Genomic DNA, 21671 nt, shown 5'->3' on the forward strand with positions numbered 1-21671 from the left:
ATAACATTTTGTATTTATTGCACAGAAAGATCTCACCAGTTTTTGTCTTTTTTGTTTCAGTCACCCCTATTATGTCGATCTGGTACTAATCTAATTCTTCAGCTAGCTCTATTTCTTTGCCATTCAGAGTCTTTCAAATTTGTATTTGCTACGGTGTATCACTGTAGCTTACTTCCACCGTATTCTGTGGCGTGTATCCAGAGCATGGTCCGCAAGCCCAGAACGACTGTATTTGTGAAAACGGATGTAGTCCTTGTGTTCTGAAATTCTGATATTCGCTGTCCTTCCTGTTTGGCCAAAGTAAGACAGTTTACAACTGCAAGGGACCTGGTAAACACCAGGTAGATCTAATGGAAGTGGTTGGTCTTTAGTGGAGCAGATAAGGGATGCCAATTTTCTGTAAGGTTTGTAACAGGAGGTCAGGTCATGCTTTTTTAAGATTTTGGTAATCTTTTCCGAGGTGTCTCGGATGTAGGGAATGGTGATGGATTTAGAGTAATCCTTGTTGTGGGGGGGAGGCATCTGTGGTTTGTAGGTTCTAATATTTTTTGGATTTTTTGGGGGGGGATAGCCATTGGCTGAGAAAGTGTTGAGGATGTGATTTAGTTCAGTTTTTAGGGCCAAGTCGTTTGAACAGATTAGTTTAGCCCTGTTGTATAGTGTTTTCACTACTCCATATTGTTGTGAGGGGTGGGGGGGGGATTGTTGGTAAATTTATCTGCCTGTATGGGTGGGTTTTCTGTAAACTGAGAAAACCAAGGATCCATTAGGCTGGCGGGTGACTAGTGTGTCTAGGAAAGGGAGGCTGTTGTTTTCCTCTTTTTCCAGAGTGAATTTGATTTTGGGGTGTTGGTTGTTTAAGTGTGTTAAGAAGGAGAGAAGTATTTCAGAGCCATGTGGCCAAATAGCGAACACATCATCAACGTAGCGAAGCCATATGGTTGGTTTTTGTGGGGCAGAGGCTAAGGCTTTTTCTTCAAAGGTCTCCATAAAGAAATTGGCCAAGGGTGGGGAGAGTGGTGAACCCATGGCTGTCCCCTCTATTTGTTTGTAGAATTTTCCCTGCCAAACGAAATAGCCTGAGTTGTCCCACTCAAGGAAACTTTAGAGCTAATCCAAGCTAAATTTTCTCCCGATATCTTAGCCTTATTTCAGTTCACAATGAACTCAGGCTATTTCGTTTGGCAGAGAAAATTCTACAAACAAATAGAGGGGACAGCCATGGGTTCACCACTCTCCCCACCCTTGGCCAATTTCTTTATGGAGACCTTTGAAGAAAAAGCCTTAGCCTCTGCCCCACAAAAACCAACCATATGGCTTCGCTACGTTGATGATGTGTTCGCTATTTGGCCACATGGCTCTGAAACACTTCTCTCCTTCTTAACACACTTAAACAACCAACACCCCAGAATCAAATTCACTCTGGAAAAAGAGGAAAACAACAGCCTCCCTTTCCTAGACACACTAGTCACCCACCAGCCTAATGGATCCTTGGTTTTCTCAGTTTACAGAAAACCCACCCATACAGGCAGATACATTCACCAACAATCCCACCACCCCCCCTCACAACAATATGGAGTAGTGAAAACACTATACAACAGGGCTAAACTAATCTGTTCAAACGACTTGGCCCTAAACACTGAACTAAATCACATCCTCAGCACTTTCTCAGCCAATGGCTACCCCCCAGAAAAAATCCAAAAAATATTAGAACCTACAAACCACAGATCCCCCCCCACACACACACACAACAAGGATTACTCTAAATCCATCACCATTCCCTACATCCGAGGCACCTCGGAAAAGATTACCAAAATCTTAAAAAAGCATGACCTGACCTCCTGTTACAAACCTTACAGAAAATTGGCATCCCTTATCCGCTCCACTAAAGACCAACCACTTCCCCTAGATCTACCTGGTGTTTACCAGGTCCCTTGCAGTTGTAAACTGTCTTACTTTGGCCAAACAGGCAGGACAGCGAATATCAGAATTTCAGAACACAAAGACTACATCCGTTTTCACAAATACAGTCGTTCTGGGCTTGCGGACCATGCTCTGGATACACGCCACAGAATACGGTGGAAGAAAGCTAGAGTGATACACCGTAGCAAATACAAATTTGAAAGACTCTTTATGGAATCAGCCTCAGCCCTAAGAAATTCTCCAAACCTCAACAAATTTGGTTGTATGCGACTGCCCCAAATTTGGGAGGCCTACATCTGCAGACCTTCAGCCCAATGGCCAAGAACACTTACTTAGCCCGCTAGAGGGCACCATCAGGACTGTTAGGAGAACAATAGCTTCATCTCTTCATTCCCAGTTTCTGTGTTGTAGTGCCTACGTGCACGTAACTTTTTATATAAGTTCCTTTAGAAAATGGCAATGTGACATTGCCGAAATATCGGAAAATATTTATTAAAGTTTAATTTAATTTATATCCTTAACTACGTTGTTCTATTCCTTAAGTGTTTTAATAATGCATAACCAACGTATAAGCCTGTCTACGAGAATTTGCCATTCAGGCTTCTTATGTTGTTAGTACTGATCTTTAACTCTGATGATGTTGAGTTGGGGTTTGTTTTCAGATTTGTTCCAGTAGCTGACTTTTCGCTGTTTGCCCTGGTTCCCTGGTGAAAACAACGGGGCCCTTGTTTAACCGGGCAAAGCCCCAGCCGGCATGAAATTTTGTCATGTTGTACCATCCTTTTTTATTTTGGTTTAACCAATAAGAATACAATTTGGTCGGCAAAATCCCAAATTGCCAGTCCATCCTCGTTCATTCAGTATCCAAATAGATACCCAACAGGGTGCACCACAAGAAGGTGAGGATTGGGCATTAGGTCAGAAGCCCTGGTCGGTTCTCTACATTCCTTTAAAGGCTATGTGGAGGTCTCCTCTCAGTTATACAGCTTTGACCCTTAAGCACCCCCTCCAACATTATCAAATCTTATATTTCTATCGTCTAATGCACTTTGTACCGTATCAATCCACCTATATCTTGGTCTTCCTCTGGATCGTTTTTTTTCCTGCCAACCTGGCAGAACACTTATTTTGCTAATCTTTCCTCGCCCATTCTGTTTAAATGACCATACCACCTGAGATTAAGTATGCTAACACATTCCTGGATGCTGACAATGTCAATTTCTTTCCTAATATCCTAATTTTTAATATGATATTGCCATTGATGTCATCTGTTCAAGCCTATAATCTTTCTCAGGACTCTCATATCTGCAGTCTCTACTCTTTGGTCACATGTTTTACTTCTGACCTAGTTCTCAGATCCCTAAGTTAAAATTGATTTGAACACTGTCTTGGATACAGCTAATTTAGTGTTTTGACTAATTTCGCTCTTATTTCATATGAATTTATTCAATTGACTTCCTACCATACCATCTTTGTCAATTCTGTTGTCTATTTCTATATTTAATTTACTATCTTTGCTAAAAATCATGCCTAAGTAGCTGAAATGTTTTACTTGTTCCACAGGTTCTCCATTCACAATACAGTTGACATTTTCAATGAATCGGCCTATTTTCATTGTCTTTGTCTTTTTATTGCTGACCTTCATACCATATCTATTACAACAGCTATTCAATTTAGTCAGAGAATCTTGCAGACTTGTAGCAGATTTATTTAGAAGTATAACATCATCCGCATAAAGCAAAGAGCTGACATTAACATCTCCAATTTTGATATCATGTTTAATACCACTTTCCTTCATAATGTGATCCATATAGATAATGAATAACAGAGGGAATAATGTACATCCTTGTCTCACACCAGATTTAACATTAAATCATCTTCCTGTATTTCCTTCAATTCTAGCTGCTGACTTACAACTCAAATAAAGACTAAGTATTGCCTGATATAATGCCCCATTGACACCATAATTTCGTAGCGTATTGAATAGCTTTTCTCTTGGCACCTTGTCATATGCCTTTTCCAAATTGACAAAACTTAAATACAGATCTTTGTTATATTCCCATGATTTCTCAACTATTTGTCGTAAAGTAAAGATCTGATCCTGATAGCCTCTATTTGACCTGAATCCAGCTTTTTCTTCACCAAGCTTTTCTTCCACAATTCTTCTCAACCGTTTCTCAAGTATACTTGCATATATCTTTCCAGGAACACTAAGTAGGGATATACCTCTGCAATTCTCACATTCAACTTTATTTCCCTTTTTATATATAGGCACCATTAGAGCTCTACTCCAATCATCGAGAATTCGTCCCTCTGTCTTACAGTGGCTGCACTGCATAGTTCAGAATGAACTATGCAGTGCAGCCACTGTAAGACCTTTATACCACCATACTTCAGCATTTCTGGTCTAATATCATCTACTCCTGCTGCCTTTCACATTTCAAGCCTTTGATGGCTTTTTCTACTTCAAGTATGGATATGTATTCCTGACGGCATGCCTGGTGAGTGTTTTTTTTTTTTATCACTGTGCTGTCCTCACTGCTTGTTTCATTTAGCAGTTTTTCAAAGTAATTACTCCGTACTTCAAGGATATCCTTTTCTCCTGTTTTCATGTTACCTTTATCATCTCTAATTCTTTTACAACACTCTTTCCTCCATTTCTGAGTTTCTTCAACAACCTCCAGAATATTTTGTCACCTTCTTGATATTTATTTTCTATGTTCTTGGCAAAGTCCTCCCTTGACTTTTGTTTAGCTAGTTTTACACACTGTTTAGCTTTCTTACATTTGTCTCTGTATTCTCTAAGAGCACAAGCTGACTTATTTGTGAGGAACTTTTGATATGCCTTCTTCTTTTCCTTCACTGCCTCTTTAACTTCCTGTGTCCACCATGGAGTTCTAATTTTTCTATCCTTGCAGACAAATGTACCACATGCCTCTCTAGCTGAATCAATCTGAGTTTTCTTTAAAGCTTGCCACTGAAGTTCCAAGGTTTGGTTCCTGTTCTGAAACTCTTTCATTTTTTCTTCAATAATCTTTATTGAAGAAAAAGTTTTAAAAAATCAACTGCAGACTAAAAAGTATTTTAGTCTACAGTTCACATCTGAGAGATGCTCAACTTTTATTTACTTTAAAACTTTCTTACATGTTATTCTTTTCAATATGAAATTCAATTTTATCCTGCTCAAGACTAAACAGTGATCACCAGAGTGTACAAATCCTCTGTACAGTCTGGTGTCCTGCACCAGGGAGAAAACATCACTATCAACAATAACATAGTCAATGAGACTTTTCTTATTCCTTGCCTCTTCTCTCCATGTGAATTTGTGCACATTTTTATGTTGGAACATGGTGTTAGTAATAACCAGTTCCATGTCCTGAGCAGAAATCCAACAGGTATTTGCCATTATTATTAGCTTTGCTCTTTTCTCCAAATATTCCCAAAATATTTTTGTATGTATGACAATAATTTCCTACTCTGCTATTTAGATCCCCAACAAGGACCAACTTTTCCTTTTTCATCGAGTCAGTAGCTTTCTCTAGAGCCTCAAAAAATTCCTCCACTTCTACCTTAATAGAACCTTCTGTGGGACCATAGCACAAATAAGTCACATTGTCCAGTTCCCCATTCTCATATTTGCCCGCATTACTCTACTTGAGACTGTCTGCCATTCAAGAAGATTAGCCTCGTATTTTGTGTTGAATACTATGGCTACTCCTTCTTTTCCTTGATTGTCATTGCCTGAATATAACATTTTGTATTTATTGCTCAGAAAGATCTCACCAGTTTTTGTCTTTTTTGTTTCAGTCACCCCTATTATGTCGATCTGGTACTTATCTAATTCCTCAGCTAGCTCCATTTCTTTGCCATTCAGGCTTCTTATGTTGATAGTACCAATCTTTAACTCTGGTGGTGTTGAGTTGGGGTGTGTTTTCAGATTTGTTTCAGTAGCTGACTTTTCGCTGTTCGCCCTGGTTCCCTGGCGAAAACTACAAGGGGCTTGTTTAACCAAGCAACGCCCCAGCCAGCATGAAATTTTGTCATGTTGTACCATCATTTTGTATTTTGGTTTAACCAATAAGAATACAATTTGGTCGGCTAAATCTCAAATTGCCAGCCCATCCTCATTCGTTCAGTATCCAGGTAGACACCCAACAGGGTGCACCACGAGAAGGTGAGGATTGGACATTAGGTCAGAAGCTCTGGTCAGTTCTCTACATTCCTTTAAAGGCTATGTGGAGGTCTCCTCTCAGTTATACAGCTTTGACCCTTAAGCACCCCCAAATATAATTTGTTGCTGATAGAAATCCTGTCAAACATACTGTATTTTCAAATTGAAAGAAAACAAGCTAGAAAAAATAAAAAAAGGATATTACAAGGCTACATCTATGCTGTAGACTTGTAATAACTTTGAATTAAGCCAAACAAAACAATCAAGGGGAGAAGAGTGACAGTTTTGTAATCAAAATAAAAAGACGTTTATTTCAAGTTAAATAACAAAACTGTTTTTGTTCTTTCAGGAGGACAACTGAATTTATTTTTTATGTGAATCCTACCCACAAAAGTTATAAGACTATCATACATCCATATCATAGGTATGACAAGACAGACCAAACATGGAACTTTCCAGAGTAATGCGGCCTCTAATAAACAAGGTATGGTCTCAAACTGAGCAATGAAAATCATCTAACACCTAAAGGCATTCACAAACACACACCATCTGTTGGTCGAAGTGGAAATGCTATTCACTCAGTCAAACCAGTCCAGCAAGTTAGAAATTCTAACATATATTGAATTATGTAATGTTATTAATTATATATAGAATAATTCTTTCATTATTATTGTCAGAATTTTAAATGTAATAAAAATAAAAGAAAGTAATGATAAATACCATGCACATTAAGCAGAGTATGCTGAGATATATTGTCAACTTTTCCTGTTTGTGGATCAGTGACTTCAGCAGTACATGTATAAACACCTGCATCCTCTACTTTAACAGACTTAATAACTAAATTTCCTTGACCTAGATATGAATATCTATCCTTTGGCAAAGGTCTACCATCTGCCAAAAAAAAAAATGAAATAGTAAATATCAAATTTCTGGGACACATCATTCATGATTTAAATAGAAAAAAACTGATATTCAAACATGCTTTAATAATCCAACATATAACCTTAAATTTAACAATCTGATGATTTACAATCTTCCATCATGGCTCAATAACAATAATGTATTAATCTGAAGTGCTGCACTCAACTTGCTTTTAATAAAACCAAGAATAACACTGCTTACATTTCCTTTCCCACCCCCACACACAGAAATGATCACCATAGTATGCTTTACATAGCAGTAGAAAACAAGCTTTTCGATTTTGATTTGTAGCAGGAATCCTTTGTTTAATCTAGCAGGTTTGACACAGCACTTTCCTGTAGACATGCCTCCCCCCCCCCCTCTCAATACACATACAATCTACCAATAATTGTCCAAACACTTTAGCAATATACAACTGATACCAGCAGGCGAACGCTAATATAGAGTATGTCCATCTTTGGCTTTGATCACCTCTTATACCACATCCTCAAAGGGTGCAGGAGGTGATCAAAGGCTTTCCACCAATGTGTGGCAGACATCAGGTGGAATTTGTCTCCATCAAAGCAGCACTGAGTTCAGCAAAAGATTGAAGATGTACTGCACTGGACCTCAATCGTCGCTCCAATTCATCCAACAAGAGTTCGATAGGGTTGAGATCAGAAATCTGTGCAGGCCAGGGCAGTCGTTTAACACCCATCTCTTCATTCCATTCCATAAAGCTGCAGCTTTGTGGCATGGGGCATTGTCATCTTGATAATAACAGGTCCATTCCATTAAAACTCCAGAGTACAGGCAGTACCTGATTATCCAAGAATATCAAGGCACTGAGCTGATTTCATGGAACCACAGACAACAACCAGTGGTCCCACTCCAAACCAGCTGAATGCACCCCACACCATTACTCCTCCACCACAAAATTTTACTACGGGTACAACACACTGTGGTAACAAGTGTTCACCAGGCTGCCTCCACACCCTGCAATCAGACTGGAAACAGGTGAACCTTGATTCACTGCTCCAGAGAACTGTTTTGCACTGGTCAATTGTCCAGTTCACATGCTCTTTGCACCAGGCCAGATGAGCCACCTTGTTTGTTGTTGTGGAGTTCGATTTGTGTGCTGCTGCACTTCCATAGAAACCCAGTAAATGGATTTCTTTTAGTATAGTATTAGTGCTCACATGGTGTTACTGGTGCTCACCACAGAGCCACCATGGGTATTTTCCAGCACTTCTATACAGAGCCACCATGGGTATTTTCCAGCACTAGTGATGCCAGAAAGTCTATGTTGCCACCTGTATTGCTATGATGAAATACTGCTTCCTACTATCTGTAAACCGGTTGTTGTTGTTATTAACAAACCTGGAATGTCCCATAACTTCAAATAACAAGGGTGTCTGGACAATTATTGGTAGGTAGATAGATAGATAGATAGAGAGAGAGAGAATATACACGTCGCCATAAATTAACTTTCCCTCTTTGGAGGCATCTGTAGCTAAAACCAATAAACGGAATGAGACCAAATTTTATATCGAGACTTTTGAAGGAATGGGGAGATGATTTCCGCGAAAAAAATATTTAGTACCAAAAGTCGCCGATAGGGATACTTTTGGCGCTAGCAGAGTCGAAAGCAGTCAAATATTTGCAGTAAACGCAAGTAAAAAGAATTATTCAAATTTTACTGTGCGTACGTGACAGCAGCGCCACCAATTCCTTACAAAGGGATTGGGAATGTTGAGTCAGTTATTCGAATGACTGATGAATTGTGCTCGATATGCGTCCTATACCTTGCCTCATGCATTACTTGTTATATTGTTTTACCTTAAACAGTGCAATGTTGTAGCGGCCCTTCGGGAATTTAGAAGGCTTCATAACCTGCGTACAGGTCCTATGTCAGCTGTAGCACTGAGAGCTATGATTAAGAAGCTTGAAGAAACTGGATCACTAGGAGTTAGACTTGGCAGAGGACGGAAAGCAGTGCAAGAAGAGACAGTAAGACATGCTCAGTTGTAGAACATGTCACACACCAGATGCAATTTGTTGTACACAAGAAAGGTCAGCACATTGAAAATCGTATATGTGGTCTAGGGGATCCTGATTCTGATGAATAAAACATTATTTCCTGTGAGTTCGATCACTACATTAAATTATGTGTTTCTCCAAGTTGTTGTTTTAGTTTAATTATTATTATTATTATCATTGTAATGCACCACATATCAGGCTGGAATGAGTGACGCGACTGTCGCTCACACCATCGAAATGTTATTATTCCATTTTATCTGCCTTTAATGTAATTATCCACTTGTTTTCAGCTCTGCCAGTGCCAAATTTCCCCTATCAGTGAATTTGGTACTAAATCTTTTTTTCGTGGAAATCCTCTCCCCATGCCTTCAAAAGTCTCAATATAAAATTTCTCATTCCGTTATTGGTTTTAGTTACAGATACCTCCAAAGAGGGAAAGTTATTTTATGGCCACCCTGTACACACACACACACACACACACACTCTTATTGTGGGTGGATTAAGGATTTTTTTTTCCTATTTTCTTGATTTTATATTTTTTAGTATTTTTATTTATTTATTTTTTTGCCTAATCTGGAAACTGTACTAGAGACCATATATGGAACTTTTATCAGGCTGTTTCAGGCTTCCAATACGTGGGGTGGTGGTCTCGCACCAAACAATGAAATTCATCTCCCACCTAAAGGCATTCGCAAACATCCATGTCCACAACAGGATTCGAACTTGCAACTTTTGGTTGAAGAACAGATACGCTAATCACCTGGCCAACCAGCCAGCAGATGCCAAATAAGCATCTCTCTCTTATACTTTTTTTTAATTAAAAAAATTCATTATGAGCAGATTTATATCAACTTTAATAAATAACTGGATTGGCTTGTAGACTGTTATTCGTTAAGGATTTTTTTTCCCCTATTTTCTTGATTTTTTTATATATTTATTTATAAAAAGATTGAGTGACTAGAACCAAGAGAAATGAAAACAAAGTTTATTAGTACTACACAACTAAGTTTCAGCTTGTATCAGCCTTCATCAGATGCACATTAAAAAAGAAGAAATAACCAGTAAAAACATGGAGGAAATAATTGTAAACAACACGGAAAATTAGTGAATATATATTTCAACTTTGAAGTCTGCGCATTCAAAATTTTTCCCACGTTGGCTTCATTGTTGGGCGTATGCATTCATATAGCATCTCGTGAACGCCAGTATTTGACCATAGCACAATGACAGTCTGAAAGGTTGTAACTCAGGTTGTCGTTGTTGAGATGTAGGGGATTCAGAATGATTTCCTTTGATTCTATTATCTTCCTTTCTACTTCATCATGGAAACGTAAAATTATATTAGACTTGTCCCATAGGATTGTATGGTTAGGGTTTTCTTCATTAGAATTGGCCGAGAATAGAACATGACCTTGCATTCTCTTGTAAGTGATGTTTCTCTTGTGCTCCTCAACGTAACTCGATTGACTTCTCTGTTTGGCCAAAGTAAGGTATGTGACAGTTGCACCAGATCTGGTAAACACCAGGATATTTAAGATTATGATGTCTAGGTTTTGGATGGCTCACTAGGGAGCGGATTTTAGGAAGAGGAGTAAATAAAGTTCTTATGTTGTATTTTCTAAGAACCTTGGCTAATTTGGGTGAGACAGAACTTATGATAGAATAGAAATATTACCTTTTACACTATTGGCCTCTTCATTATGGCAACCGGAAAAACACGGTCATTCCCATCATTATCCTCCTCAGAAGTTTGGAATCATTTCTACTCTAGGACATCGTGCTCGCTCTCTTCTCGAGAGAGCGAGCCTATTCCATACATAAGCTCTGTTCCTATTCCAAAGACCTATTCCATACATAAGCTCTGTCTCACCCAAATTAGCCAAGGTTTTTAGAAAATACAACATAAGAACTTTATTTACTCCTCCTCTTAAAATCTGCTCCCTAGTGAGCCATCTGAAACCTAGACATCATAATCTTAAATATCCTGGTGTTTACTAGATCTGATGCAACTATCACATACTTTACTTTGGCCAAACAGAGAAGTCAATTGAGTTATGCATTGAGGAGCACAAGAGAGACGTCACTTACAAGAGAATGCAAGTCAGTGCTTTGTCTAGTCATGTTCTATTCTCAGCTAATTCTAATGAAGAAAACTCTAGCCATACAGTCCTATGGGACAAGTCTAATAACATTTTCTGTGGCCATGATGAAGTAGAAAGGAAGATAATAGAATCAAAGGAAATCATTCTCAACCCCCCCCCTACATCTCAACAACAACCTGAGTTACAACCTTTCAGACTGTCATTGTGCTGTGGTCAAATACTAGCGTTCACGAGATGCTATACGCATGCATACGCCAAGCAATGAAGCCAACGAGGGAACAATTCTGAATGTGCAGACTTCAATGTCTCAACGTTGAAATATATATATATATATATATATATATATATATATATATATATATATATATATACACACCAATGTTCCGTGTTGTTTACAGTTATTTCCTCCATGTGTTCACTGGTTATTTCTTCTATTTTAATGTGCACCTGACGAAGGCTGATACAAGCTGAAACTAGTTGTGTAGTACTAATAAACTTTGTTTTCATTTCTCTCGGATCTAGTCATTCAATCTTTTTATAAAAATGTACAACAACCGAGTAAATCAATCTTCACACACACACACACGTATATATGTCTTCCCCCAAACACAGAAATGATCACCATAGTATGCTTTACATAGCAGCAGGAAACAAGCATTTTGATTTGTGGCAGGAATCCTTTGTTTAATCTAGCAAATTCAACAGGGTTCTTTCCTATAGAACACCCCCCCCCCTTCTTTCTCAATACACACACACACACGTGCGCATCGGACTTCAAGGAGGTGCCTGTATAGTAATATAATTAAAACTTAATGTTTCTCCAACATGTTTCCAATGTGACGTGCCTAATAACACAAGTAATTAAACTATCGATCCAGTAGTTTTCAATTTATAGAAACAATGGCTGTTCAAACATTTGAACTCTTTGCTGTTTATGTTAAATATCATCCTGGAAATGCTGTCAGTCATATAGATAACAAAATGTGTCAGAGAAACATTCCGTTGTAATGAATAAAAAAAAGTCTATGAATCAAACCTGATTAATTATTTTTTAAGTTCATCTATTATACCTTTTCCTTATCTTTGGCAGTCTTGTTTGCTGCTAACAAAGCTACATTTTCAAAGTATTTCCATGTATAAATGCATGTTTGGCAGAGATATCAGAAGAGGGGATGAATGTGGGTGAAATACAGATAATGTACATATGCCAGTCAGTCTATAAGAATTTTAGCAATACACATTCATTCGCCATGGATTATTGAAATATAATTGAAAAATGCTGGATTTCAAAAAACATTATCATGTATTATGATACTGTCCGACCACAGATACAAGAACCTCAGTTGGCTCAGTGCCAAAAGAGTCAATTCATGTTGAAGGGGAGAAAGAAATAAGACGATATATGAATTGGTCACCAACACGCGAAATCACATGCTTTATATGCAAAATTTTCCAACTGTTATACAAGCAAAACAGTTATCACTTTATAAACTACAATATTCATAAAAGAGAAGTTAATTTTCTGACATGTAATAACACACAACTCATTCCACAATACGGATTGATTACCCTATTATCGGAATGGATCCTCCTTCTGACATGTGCAGAAGTGTTGAAGGGTCTTGCATCTGTGGGCGTACAGTAAAACTATCAGTCCAGCATTTTTCAATTTATAGAAAACAACTGAGCTCTCTTTTGTTTATGTTAAATATCTATCTGAAGGTATTATATTTATATGTATGGAATTGTAGCATGCTCACTTATGCTACAATTCCATACAAAGAAAGCTTTATTCACGTTACATTGGAAACTGTGAATTTGAATTACATTCAAAGAAAGCATAATTAAGAAACCTCTTCACATAGTAAACTCTCAGGAAGGAAAAAGACAATGCTACATAAGACATAATGACTAGTTTTCCCTTCACAAACTAACCTCAAAGAAATTGAGATGCACTCACATGAATAAATATGAATTTCAACATCTCAAGAAGTTGCCCATAGCTTCATAGTGGGAGTTAAATAAGATTATCTGGTCTTGAATGACTATAAAGGAAACTAACAACTTCCAAGTATCACTATATTTATGACCAACCACTTTAATTAAAAACTGTATAATAATAATAATTAAAACTTAATGTTTCTCCAACATGTTTCCAATGTAACGTGCCTAATAACATATGTAATTAAACTATCAATCCAGTATTGAAAAATACTGAATTGATACTGGATTAATAAACATTCTGTATTTCTATTACCCTGCTCTGTCTTTGTTTTGTTTACTGGTCAACTGCTGCCATTTCTACTTCTACTATAATTTCTGCTATTCTTATGTTCTCAGCCTCTACAGTCTAACAAATTTATTTGTTTTATGACTGTGCCAGTTAGACTATGTATTGAGTGCAAGATTATAAGAATTTTAACCAAAGACAAAGCAAATACTGTTAGCATTCCTCACTTATGTTAATCTTTATCTAGTCGTGGCTTGATTACCGATTTCTTAAACATTATCTTATGGTGGTTTGAAATTTTCGGGATAGTGTGTTCACAGATTTAGTCTGTGTTGTTCACAAACCATTTAATTAAATCAAAAAGGAATATTTACAGTCTGATCCACATTTACACACACACAATTCCATTACAAGTCTGTCAATTTCAATTCTTCCCGATTCAGACTTAGTTCTCTGTTTCTTCCCTTAAAGTTAAATCACAATCTGTAATATCCTGCTAGTCAAGTACCGTATTTGCCAGCATATAAGACACGCTTTTTTCTTTGAAAATAGGTCTGAAAAGCAGGATGCATCTTATACACTGATACTCAATGTTTTATTATATACTTTCATTTCTGGAAATTTTCTCTGTTCTGAGTTACGCAATTTCTTTCTTGCTTCCTTGCAGTGTGAGAGAGCATTCCAGTTACGTAGAGTTCAGTGGCTGTGCATGCGTTGTCATCGACAATCACAGCTGTTAAATCACAGATATGCCGTTAAATTTTCTCTAAATTTCTTGGCAAATTATGGCTGAAAAACATCGGCATTGCTACAAGATTGCATACAAGCTATATTGCGTATGCTAAGGAACATGAAAACAGGGCTGCAGAGAGGCATTTTGGGCCACCCCAACTGAGAAAATGATAAGAACTTGGCAGAATCAGGAAGAGGATCTAAAAAAAGCAACTCACAGTAAACATAACCTATGAAGTGGAACTGCAAAATGACCAGAACATGAGGCAGAACTGAATACTTGGATTTTAGACCACAGAAAAGTGGGACTTTCAGTGTCTACAAAAATGATTATTCATCAAGCAAAAGCAATAGCCACTAACAGAGGGATTGCCAACTGTACTGGATCAACATCATGGTGTTCAAGATTCATGAAGAGAAACCAGCTATGTATGCGGACTAAAACAAAAATAACACAAAAGATGCCAGCTGAATATGAAGAAAAAATTATTGAATTTCATTATGTAAATTCATTATAATATTCAGTGATAAAGTTTTTTTCCTAAAAAATGTGTACAAAAAAAGGGGGGAGTGTCTTATAGGCCGGTGCGTCTTATACGTCGGCAAATACGGTATATACAAACTGAAAATAAAGCATACCTTGAATAAACTTAATTCAATATCAATATACATTATCTTATTGTACCCATAAACAGACACACTTGATGTACATTCTTCTTCAGAATTATCACATACATAAGTACTTTCAATTCTCATTCAGTACTGCCTTTTACATGAATCTTTTTTTCCTTCACATGAAATTGCTCCTTTTTGTCCTTCTGCTGACTAGTTCTTGATTTCCCACCAAATTTCTTCTTTGTCCAAGTCAGATTATTCTATGCCTTTTAGGACCCTCAGCATGTCAGCAATGTACAGCTCTTTCCTTTCCTTTCGATTCCTGGCATCAGACCTTACATGGTAGCAGATCCAGGTAGAAGATTCAGAAACCTACAATGCTTCTCTTTTGATTACCGACAGCGGACCCAGGTAAGAGAAGGTGAAAACCATAACAGAACAAACCTCCTCTTTCGACGACGACAATGGACTTCACGTGGCAGTGGACCCAGGTAGAAGACTCAAGAGATCTCAGACAAAATCTTTCTCGATGACGTCCTGCCTTATAAAGGCCTGGACTTCCATTGTACGCATGCGTACATCTCTCGAAACTTCCATATATGGTCATCATGTATAGACCTTCAACCATGATGACATCATACTTGGCACATTTCTTGAAATTGCTATATATGAACATGAGTCAATAGTGTTACATAATGATGTCATACACCATTATTTTAACAAAGGATCATTTGCAATAACATAACAAAGGTTAAGTTATTGTAAAAATAGAAAATTATTAGATGAAACTGACATTTTTCTAAGTGCAATCTCTTCAGAAAAAGATGTAAAAACAAACATGATAAGTTGCATAGTAACAGATCACAAGAGATTGTACAGACAGAAGGCTTGGCTGCCTTCTGTCTGTAAAAAGGAAACCAGTTTGATTATAAACCGTGAGATAATCAAGAAAGATGATCCATTGTTTGGGTAATTACACTGTAATAAGTCATCTTCAGAAATAAAGAGATCACAGTACCTCTTAGAATTAGGTGAGTGGTAATGGCTGCATATGAAAGCAACAAAGTGCAACAAAGAAATTTTGGGCAAAAGCAGACCATACCATGAAGTGGGGGAGGACTTTATTTAGTTATTGCTGGTATAGAATTTCAGTTCTGACAAATGTATATGCACAGCATTTCTTGCAGAAGAAACTGAAAGATACACAGAATCGGCAATTCATTTTTCCAGTCAAGAAAAACAAGTTGTTCCTTGTTGTAGAAAGGTTTTTTTTTTTTCACTTGGTTACAAAATAAATTGTACTTTCCAAATTATATCCTTGTTTGATTCCATACCCAAGTGTAAGCAAAATCCGCACATGAAGTATCTTCACGACTAGGCTGTGGTATATAGAGGCTGCTGATTTCACATTGATTGTCTCAGCATACAGGTAACCCTCAATTTCCATACCCGATTTATGCAAATTCACTTTTACACATTTTTTTCTGACAATGTCTATATGTTGCTATGCACTTGCACCTATGTGCTGTGTGCACAGCACGTTAACAGCACATCATCCCATATCTGTCGGTTTAAAATTCATTGCTGATTTGAAAATGAACTTGAAAATCAGAAGTTTAAACATCAGTTTGATACACTTCTGATGCTATCGTTTCCACACATACATAATTTATCACAGGTTTAATTTGCACTCTTATTAAACAGGCCAATAAGACCAACCAAGGGAAGTTGCAACAAAATGCTGACACATAAAGAGGGATGCTGTTATCAATTCGAATACAAAGTTAAAAATCAAACAAAAAATCAAGTACAGTTTTAAGATTATTGACATTGCATATGAATTTAAATTAAATAGAAAGTCAACAATAAGAACAATCTTTACACATAAGGATAAAGTTAAAGAACTGGGTAAAAATTGTATTTCCTTCTCAGCAAGAAAATTCCCCACTCTCACAGTGAAAATCATACGGATCAAAAATTTAAATCAAAAATCGATACCTGTTAACATACAAATAATACACTTTTGTACACTGCACTAATGAGAAAAGAAAAATCAAACATCCAAAAGATGTGAACAAAACCTAATCTCCAGTTTAATGTGGAAATTCGCTTTACACAGAATTCTTAGAATGCATCCCTCGCATAAAATGAAGATTACTTGTAATTTACTTTTTGTAACCAAGTGAAAAACTTTCCACAATTACCTCTGAACCAGTGTATTTTTAATAAGGTGACACCCCTCTTTGCTAATTGTATAGGAAAATATGACTTCTGCATTGATTCAATCTTTGCGTAAATTAAAAATGCCAAAAATATTCTTGTTTAAGTCTAACCAAGTGTAAGCAAACAAAGTTTGCACATGATGTTTCTTCACAAACAGACTACTTGTATATGTAGACTAAAGACTTCACACTAATTGCCTTAGTATCATTATGTGAAATATTTTGCATAATTTGCATTATGTGAAATCTTACTCTCTACACAAAAAAATGTACTAACCAAAATCCCCAACCTCCTATTTTTCAAACGATATATGCCTATGTTCCAATAAATCAGTAAGAGCCTCTGTAGCTCAGTCAGTATAGACAAATCACTTTGGTCGGGAAGACTTCCGTTTGATTCCTGTCCATGACGTGAGGAACCTTTATCTGGTCTCTTTCAACTAAAGGTGAGTTAGCCAGACTCATACGGAGGTAGAAAGTTTTTTTTCACCTGGAAACGGTTTTGTGTCCCATAGAACAGACAAAATGGCCTGTGAAAACACATGGATCTACAGTCATAAAATGCATACTTAATTCCTCAATAGGAGGGCTCAACCAGTCCTAAGGGACAGTGGGGGAACAGGGGAATCCCATACGAATAAATAAATAAGTCAATAGAAGTTCCATAAAGTGATTAGTAGTGCTGTATCTATATTTTTAATTAAATAAAATATATTCTATTTTGTTCAGTCTGCAGCTACTTGCCAGCTGGCAAAATCTACTCGCCATAGGTGAATGGACAAGAATATATGTTGAGTCCTGGCTATGCACTATGAAAATTAACACCACCCAGACTGATTTCAACCTTATCAGTGAGATCTAGACTGAGAAGAGATACCAATGTTGAAGTAATGAAGAAGCCATATATCCCATATACAAGCAGCAAAAAGGTGTAACACCTTATTATTAAAATACCCCAGAGCTAGTTGTAGAAAGTTTTTTACTCGGTTATAAATCAAATTAAAATTTCCATAAATTAAATTATTGTTTAATCTTTTATCCAAATGTAAGCAAACAAAGTTTGCTGGTGAAGTTTCTTCATGACTAGACACCTTGTATACAGAGGCTAATGACTTCACATTAATTAACTGGTCTGGGTAGTGATCTTTCTCATAAAGCACTGCATTATACACACCCAAAAGGATGCATACTCTGCATTATGAGATACTAAGGCAATTAATGTGAAGTCATTAACCTCTATATACAAGTAGTCTAGTCGTGAAGAAACTTCATGTGCAAACTTTGTTGCTTATACTTGGATAAAATATGCAAGAATATTATTATTATTATTATTTGACACCTCCAGGGAGTCCAAAGACTCATCGAGGGAGGGCACCTGCTCTACAACTCAAGTCTCCACCATTATCAACAGCTAATTGCAACTACACCAATGCCATCCATCGCCGACTACCACTGGTATTTCCACAGGCAATCACAAACATCCATGCCCATGGTGGGATTCAAACCTGCAGCCTTTTGGCTGGAGAGTGGATACACTATCTACTTGGCCAACTGGCCAGCAATATAATTAAGAATATAATTCCTTGGCACTTTTAATTTAATTTATAATCAAGTGAAAAAACTTTATTGATCTTGGTTTCTTTCTGGGTCTAGCTACCGCTGATATGACCTTAATAAAGGTCAAAACTAGTCTGGGTAGTGACCCCTTCTCATAATTCAGAGCAATATATATACTCATCTGAAAGGAAGTGTTTTGCAGAATTATGGAATACTGAGGTATTTGATGAGAAATCAATCTCCTCTATATTCTAGAAGCCTAGTTGAGATGATACTTTGCCTGCTTACATTTCAGTAAAGGATTTAAAAAAAAATATGTGATTTCTGAAAAGTATAATTCATATTTTGCTTTGTCGGATATTATTATTTATATGGGCACTCCTTGGAGTCAAAAGGCTCATCGCAAAGGATCCACCACTCTATCCATTAACACAATACTCATCATACATCTCCTTAAACCTGTTCACTGTTAGAGCACTCACAACCACATCTGGCAATCCATTCTACTCATTCTCCACTCTCCAAGTAAAGAACCTAGTCTGCACACCCTTACTAACCACACTCCTAGACAATTTCCAAGTGTGACCCCTTGTTTTTCCCTATTCCCCATGTATTGAAAAATTTCTTCTATGTCAATCTTATAGAATCCCTTTTGTAACTTATAAGTTTCTATCATATGCCCTCTCCTCTGCCTGTTAGATAAACTCAGCAACCCAGGAAACCTTAATCTATCATCATAGGGAACATTCCGCACACCTATCACCAGTTTGGTCACTCATCTCTGAATCTTCTCCATCACCTCGTGATCCACAAGAAATGCAAGTGGCCAGATCTGTGCACAGTAGTCAACATGTGGCCGAATCATAGCCTTATAAAGAGGGATAATAACCTCCTTATCTTTACATGTCAATGTGCTCTTCAGCATCCAAGTAATCCTCTGAGCTATTTTGCCAACTCTTGCAATATCCAACAGAACCCTAGCCTCATCAATTTCCTGTAAACTAGTACCATCAATATGATGTGAAGTGTGTAATCTTTTCAACCCAAAATGCATTACCTTACATTTTACAACACTGAATTGACAATCATTGTCCTTTTCCCATACTGTCAATTTATTTAAATCATCCTGTAAGATATCTACACATCACCTTTTTCAACTATTGCCATCCCTAGTTTTACATCATTGGCAAACAACTGAATATCCCCTGCCCAGCCTTCAAATCTTCTGTACTAGGACCAGTATGGTTTAATTTGTACATTAATAATACAGCAGATTTGAAGTTGTATGGTGTCAATGGAGTATTATATCAAGCAATATAGAATTGAAGGAAGTACAGGAAGATGGGTTATATTAAATCTGGTGTCAGACAAGGTTGTACATTATCCCCTCTGTTCTTTATAATATATATGGATCACTTATGAAGGAAAGTGGTATTAAACCTGATATCAAAATTGGAGATGTTAATGTCAGATAATAAGACAGCAGAATTAGTAAAGCTGGTATGTAGGAATTCAACTGAATAAATTTATATGGAATGAGAGAGAAACAGTGTTCAAACCAATTTTTTAACTTATGGATCTGAGAGCAGAAACCGCAGATGTGAGAGTTCTGAGAAAGATTATGGGTGTGAACAGAAGTGTTACACCTGATATCTTAGGAATATAGTATTCTCAGCTATCATGGTGTAACATGAAGAATAAATATCATAAATTAAAACCCCTGCATAGAAAAGTGAATTATTTAATGGAAAATTTCTTGCATCCAGTAATATGTATAAAACGTAAGGGTTGTTGTTAAAGTAGCTGATAAAGAAAGGAATGTATTAATGTTGTAATATGACTTAAAATAAAGAATTCTAACTAAATAAGTAGCTAACAAAGGAAAGTATAGATTAATATTGTAATACGATTAAAAATGAGAGAGTTAAGTAAATAAGTAGAAATGGGTGAGTCATAAAATACGTTACGTGAGAGATTAAGTTATTAAGTAGAATTCATAGAAAAAGTTTGAAAGGGGATTAAGTCAGGCTAGCACAAGAAAAGCAAAGCTATCGCTTAAGGCCGATCCCCGGATTGAAACATTGAGAACGGGCTTGCCGATCAAATGACGTTTGGCGAGAATACGCCAACCTAATTGGTCGATGATTAAAAAACAAGTAGGAGGAGGAGAAAGGAAGTAAGAAAAGGTGCCGTTAGGGGAGCAGCTATAAAAGGGTTGGTAACCCCCCCTTCCCCAAGAAGCTTTTTTTGGATAATCGCTTTTGGCATTGGAGTTTGGTTTTGGTTCCGGTGAAGTTCACGGGGTTTTCCTGAGTGGCGACAGGGGTGATATCTCCTCGTCACAACACGGAAACGAAAGTGAGCGGTATTTCGATTCCTGTTTTCCTGAGTAGGAAGCAAAGGTAAAATTTCCATAGAGTCCTAGAAAAGGAGGGATCTTCTTCGTTTCGACGCGAGTGATAACTACGCAAAGCAGAAAGCTGTAAAGAGATCGATGTCCTCGTTGCTGATAGTAGAGCACAAATATATGCGTGTTAAAGTATTCCAGAGTTACGAGAAGTTATACCAAAGGTTCGTTTGGAAAAGAATAAAGGCCCATACGAAAAGCTCAAGAAAGGTACTGTAAATCATAACCTATGTTAACTAGAAATTTGTCTGTGAAAAGTATCGTGATTCCAATACAGAACTGTTGAAGTTATACTAGGACTTCAGTATATGATAGAATGTGTTATGTGTAGATTGACTAGTGTTAAAGATTTGTGAATAGTTAAGAGTCCTAAGGTATTTTTGCATGTCTATTATATTGCACAAGATATTTAAATGACATAATTATGTGTTAGTGCAAATAACGGTATAACGGAACAGTGTGAATTAAGTAATTACGTATCCTAAGAATTGAATGCCTAATGTAATGTATAAAATAATTGAAATGTCACAAGTATGTGTTAGCAGTGAATGATTTGTTAATCTACTTCAGTATGAATAATCAGATAGTGTGAATTGATCTAATTTGTTCACATCAGGTGAATTTATGAATTAATGTGTATGGCGGCATAATCACAATTAGCCATATTGCTTGTAATGATTTAATGTTAGTCTATAAGTATTTTAGTTTAGTATTTGAATTGTACCATGTTTAGAAACTTAATAAACCTTTTGTTCAATGATAAAAGAGTTGT

The 21671-nt window shown here is 36.9% G+C and overlaps 1 protein-coding gene across 1 annotated transcript in view; it reads right to left on the reverse strand.

The window, feature by feature from the left end:
- LOC150093808 (protogenin-like) overlaps window positions 1–21671 on the reverse strand; it is a 497946-nt gene that overhangs the window by 347757 nt on the left and 128518 nt on the right. The window contains exon 7 of the mRNA XM_090412521.1: window positions 6815–6985. Within this exon, the coding sequence (XP_090268647.1) occupies window positions 6815–6985 (171 nt within the window). The remainder of the gene's footprint in view (window positions 1–6814; window positions 6986–21671) is intronic.

The sequence above is a fragment of the Typopeltis vanoorti genome, chromosome 23, assembly GCF_054136105.1.
Source record: "Typopeltis vanoorti isolate ZY-2024b chromosome 23, IOZ_Tvanoo_1.0, whole genome shotgun sequence".
NCBI lineage: Eukaryota > Metazoa > Arthropoda > Arachnida > Uropygi > Thelyphonidae > Typopeltis > Typopeltis vanoorti.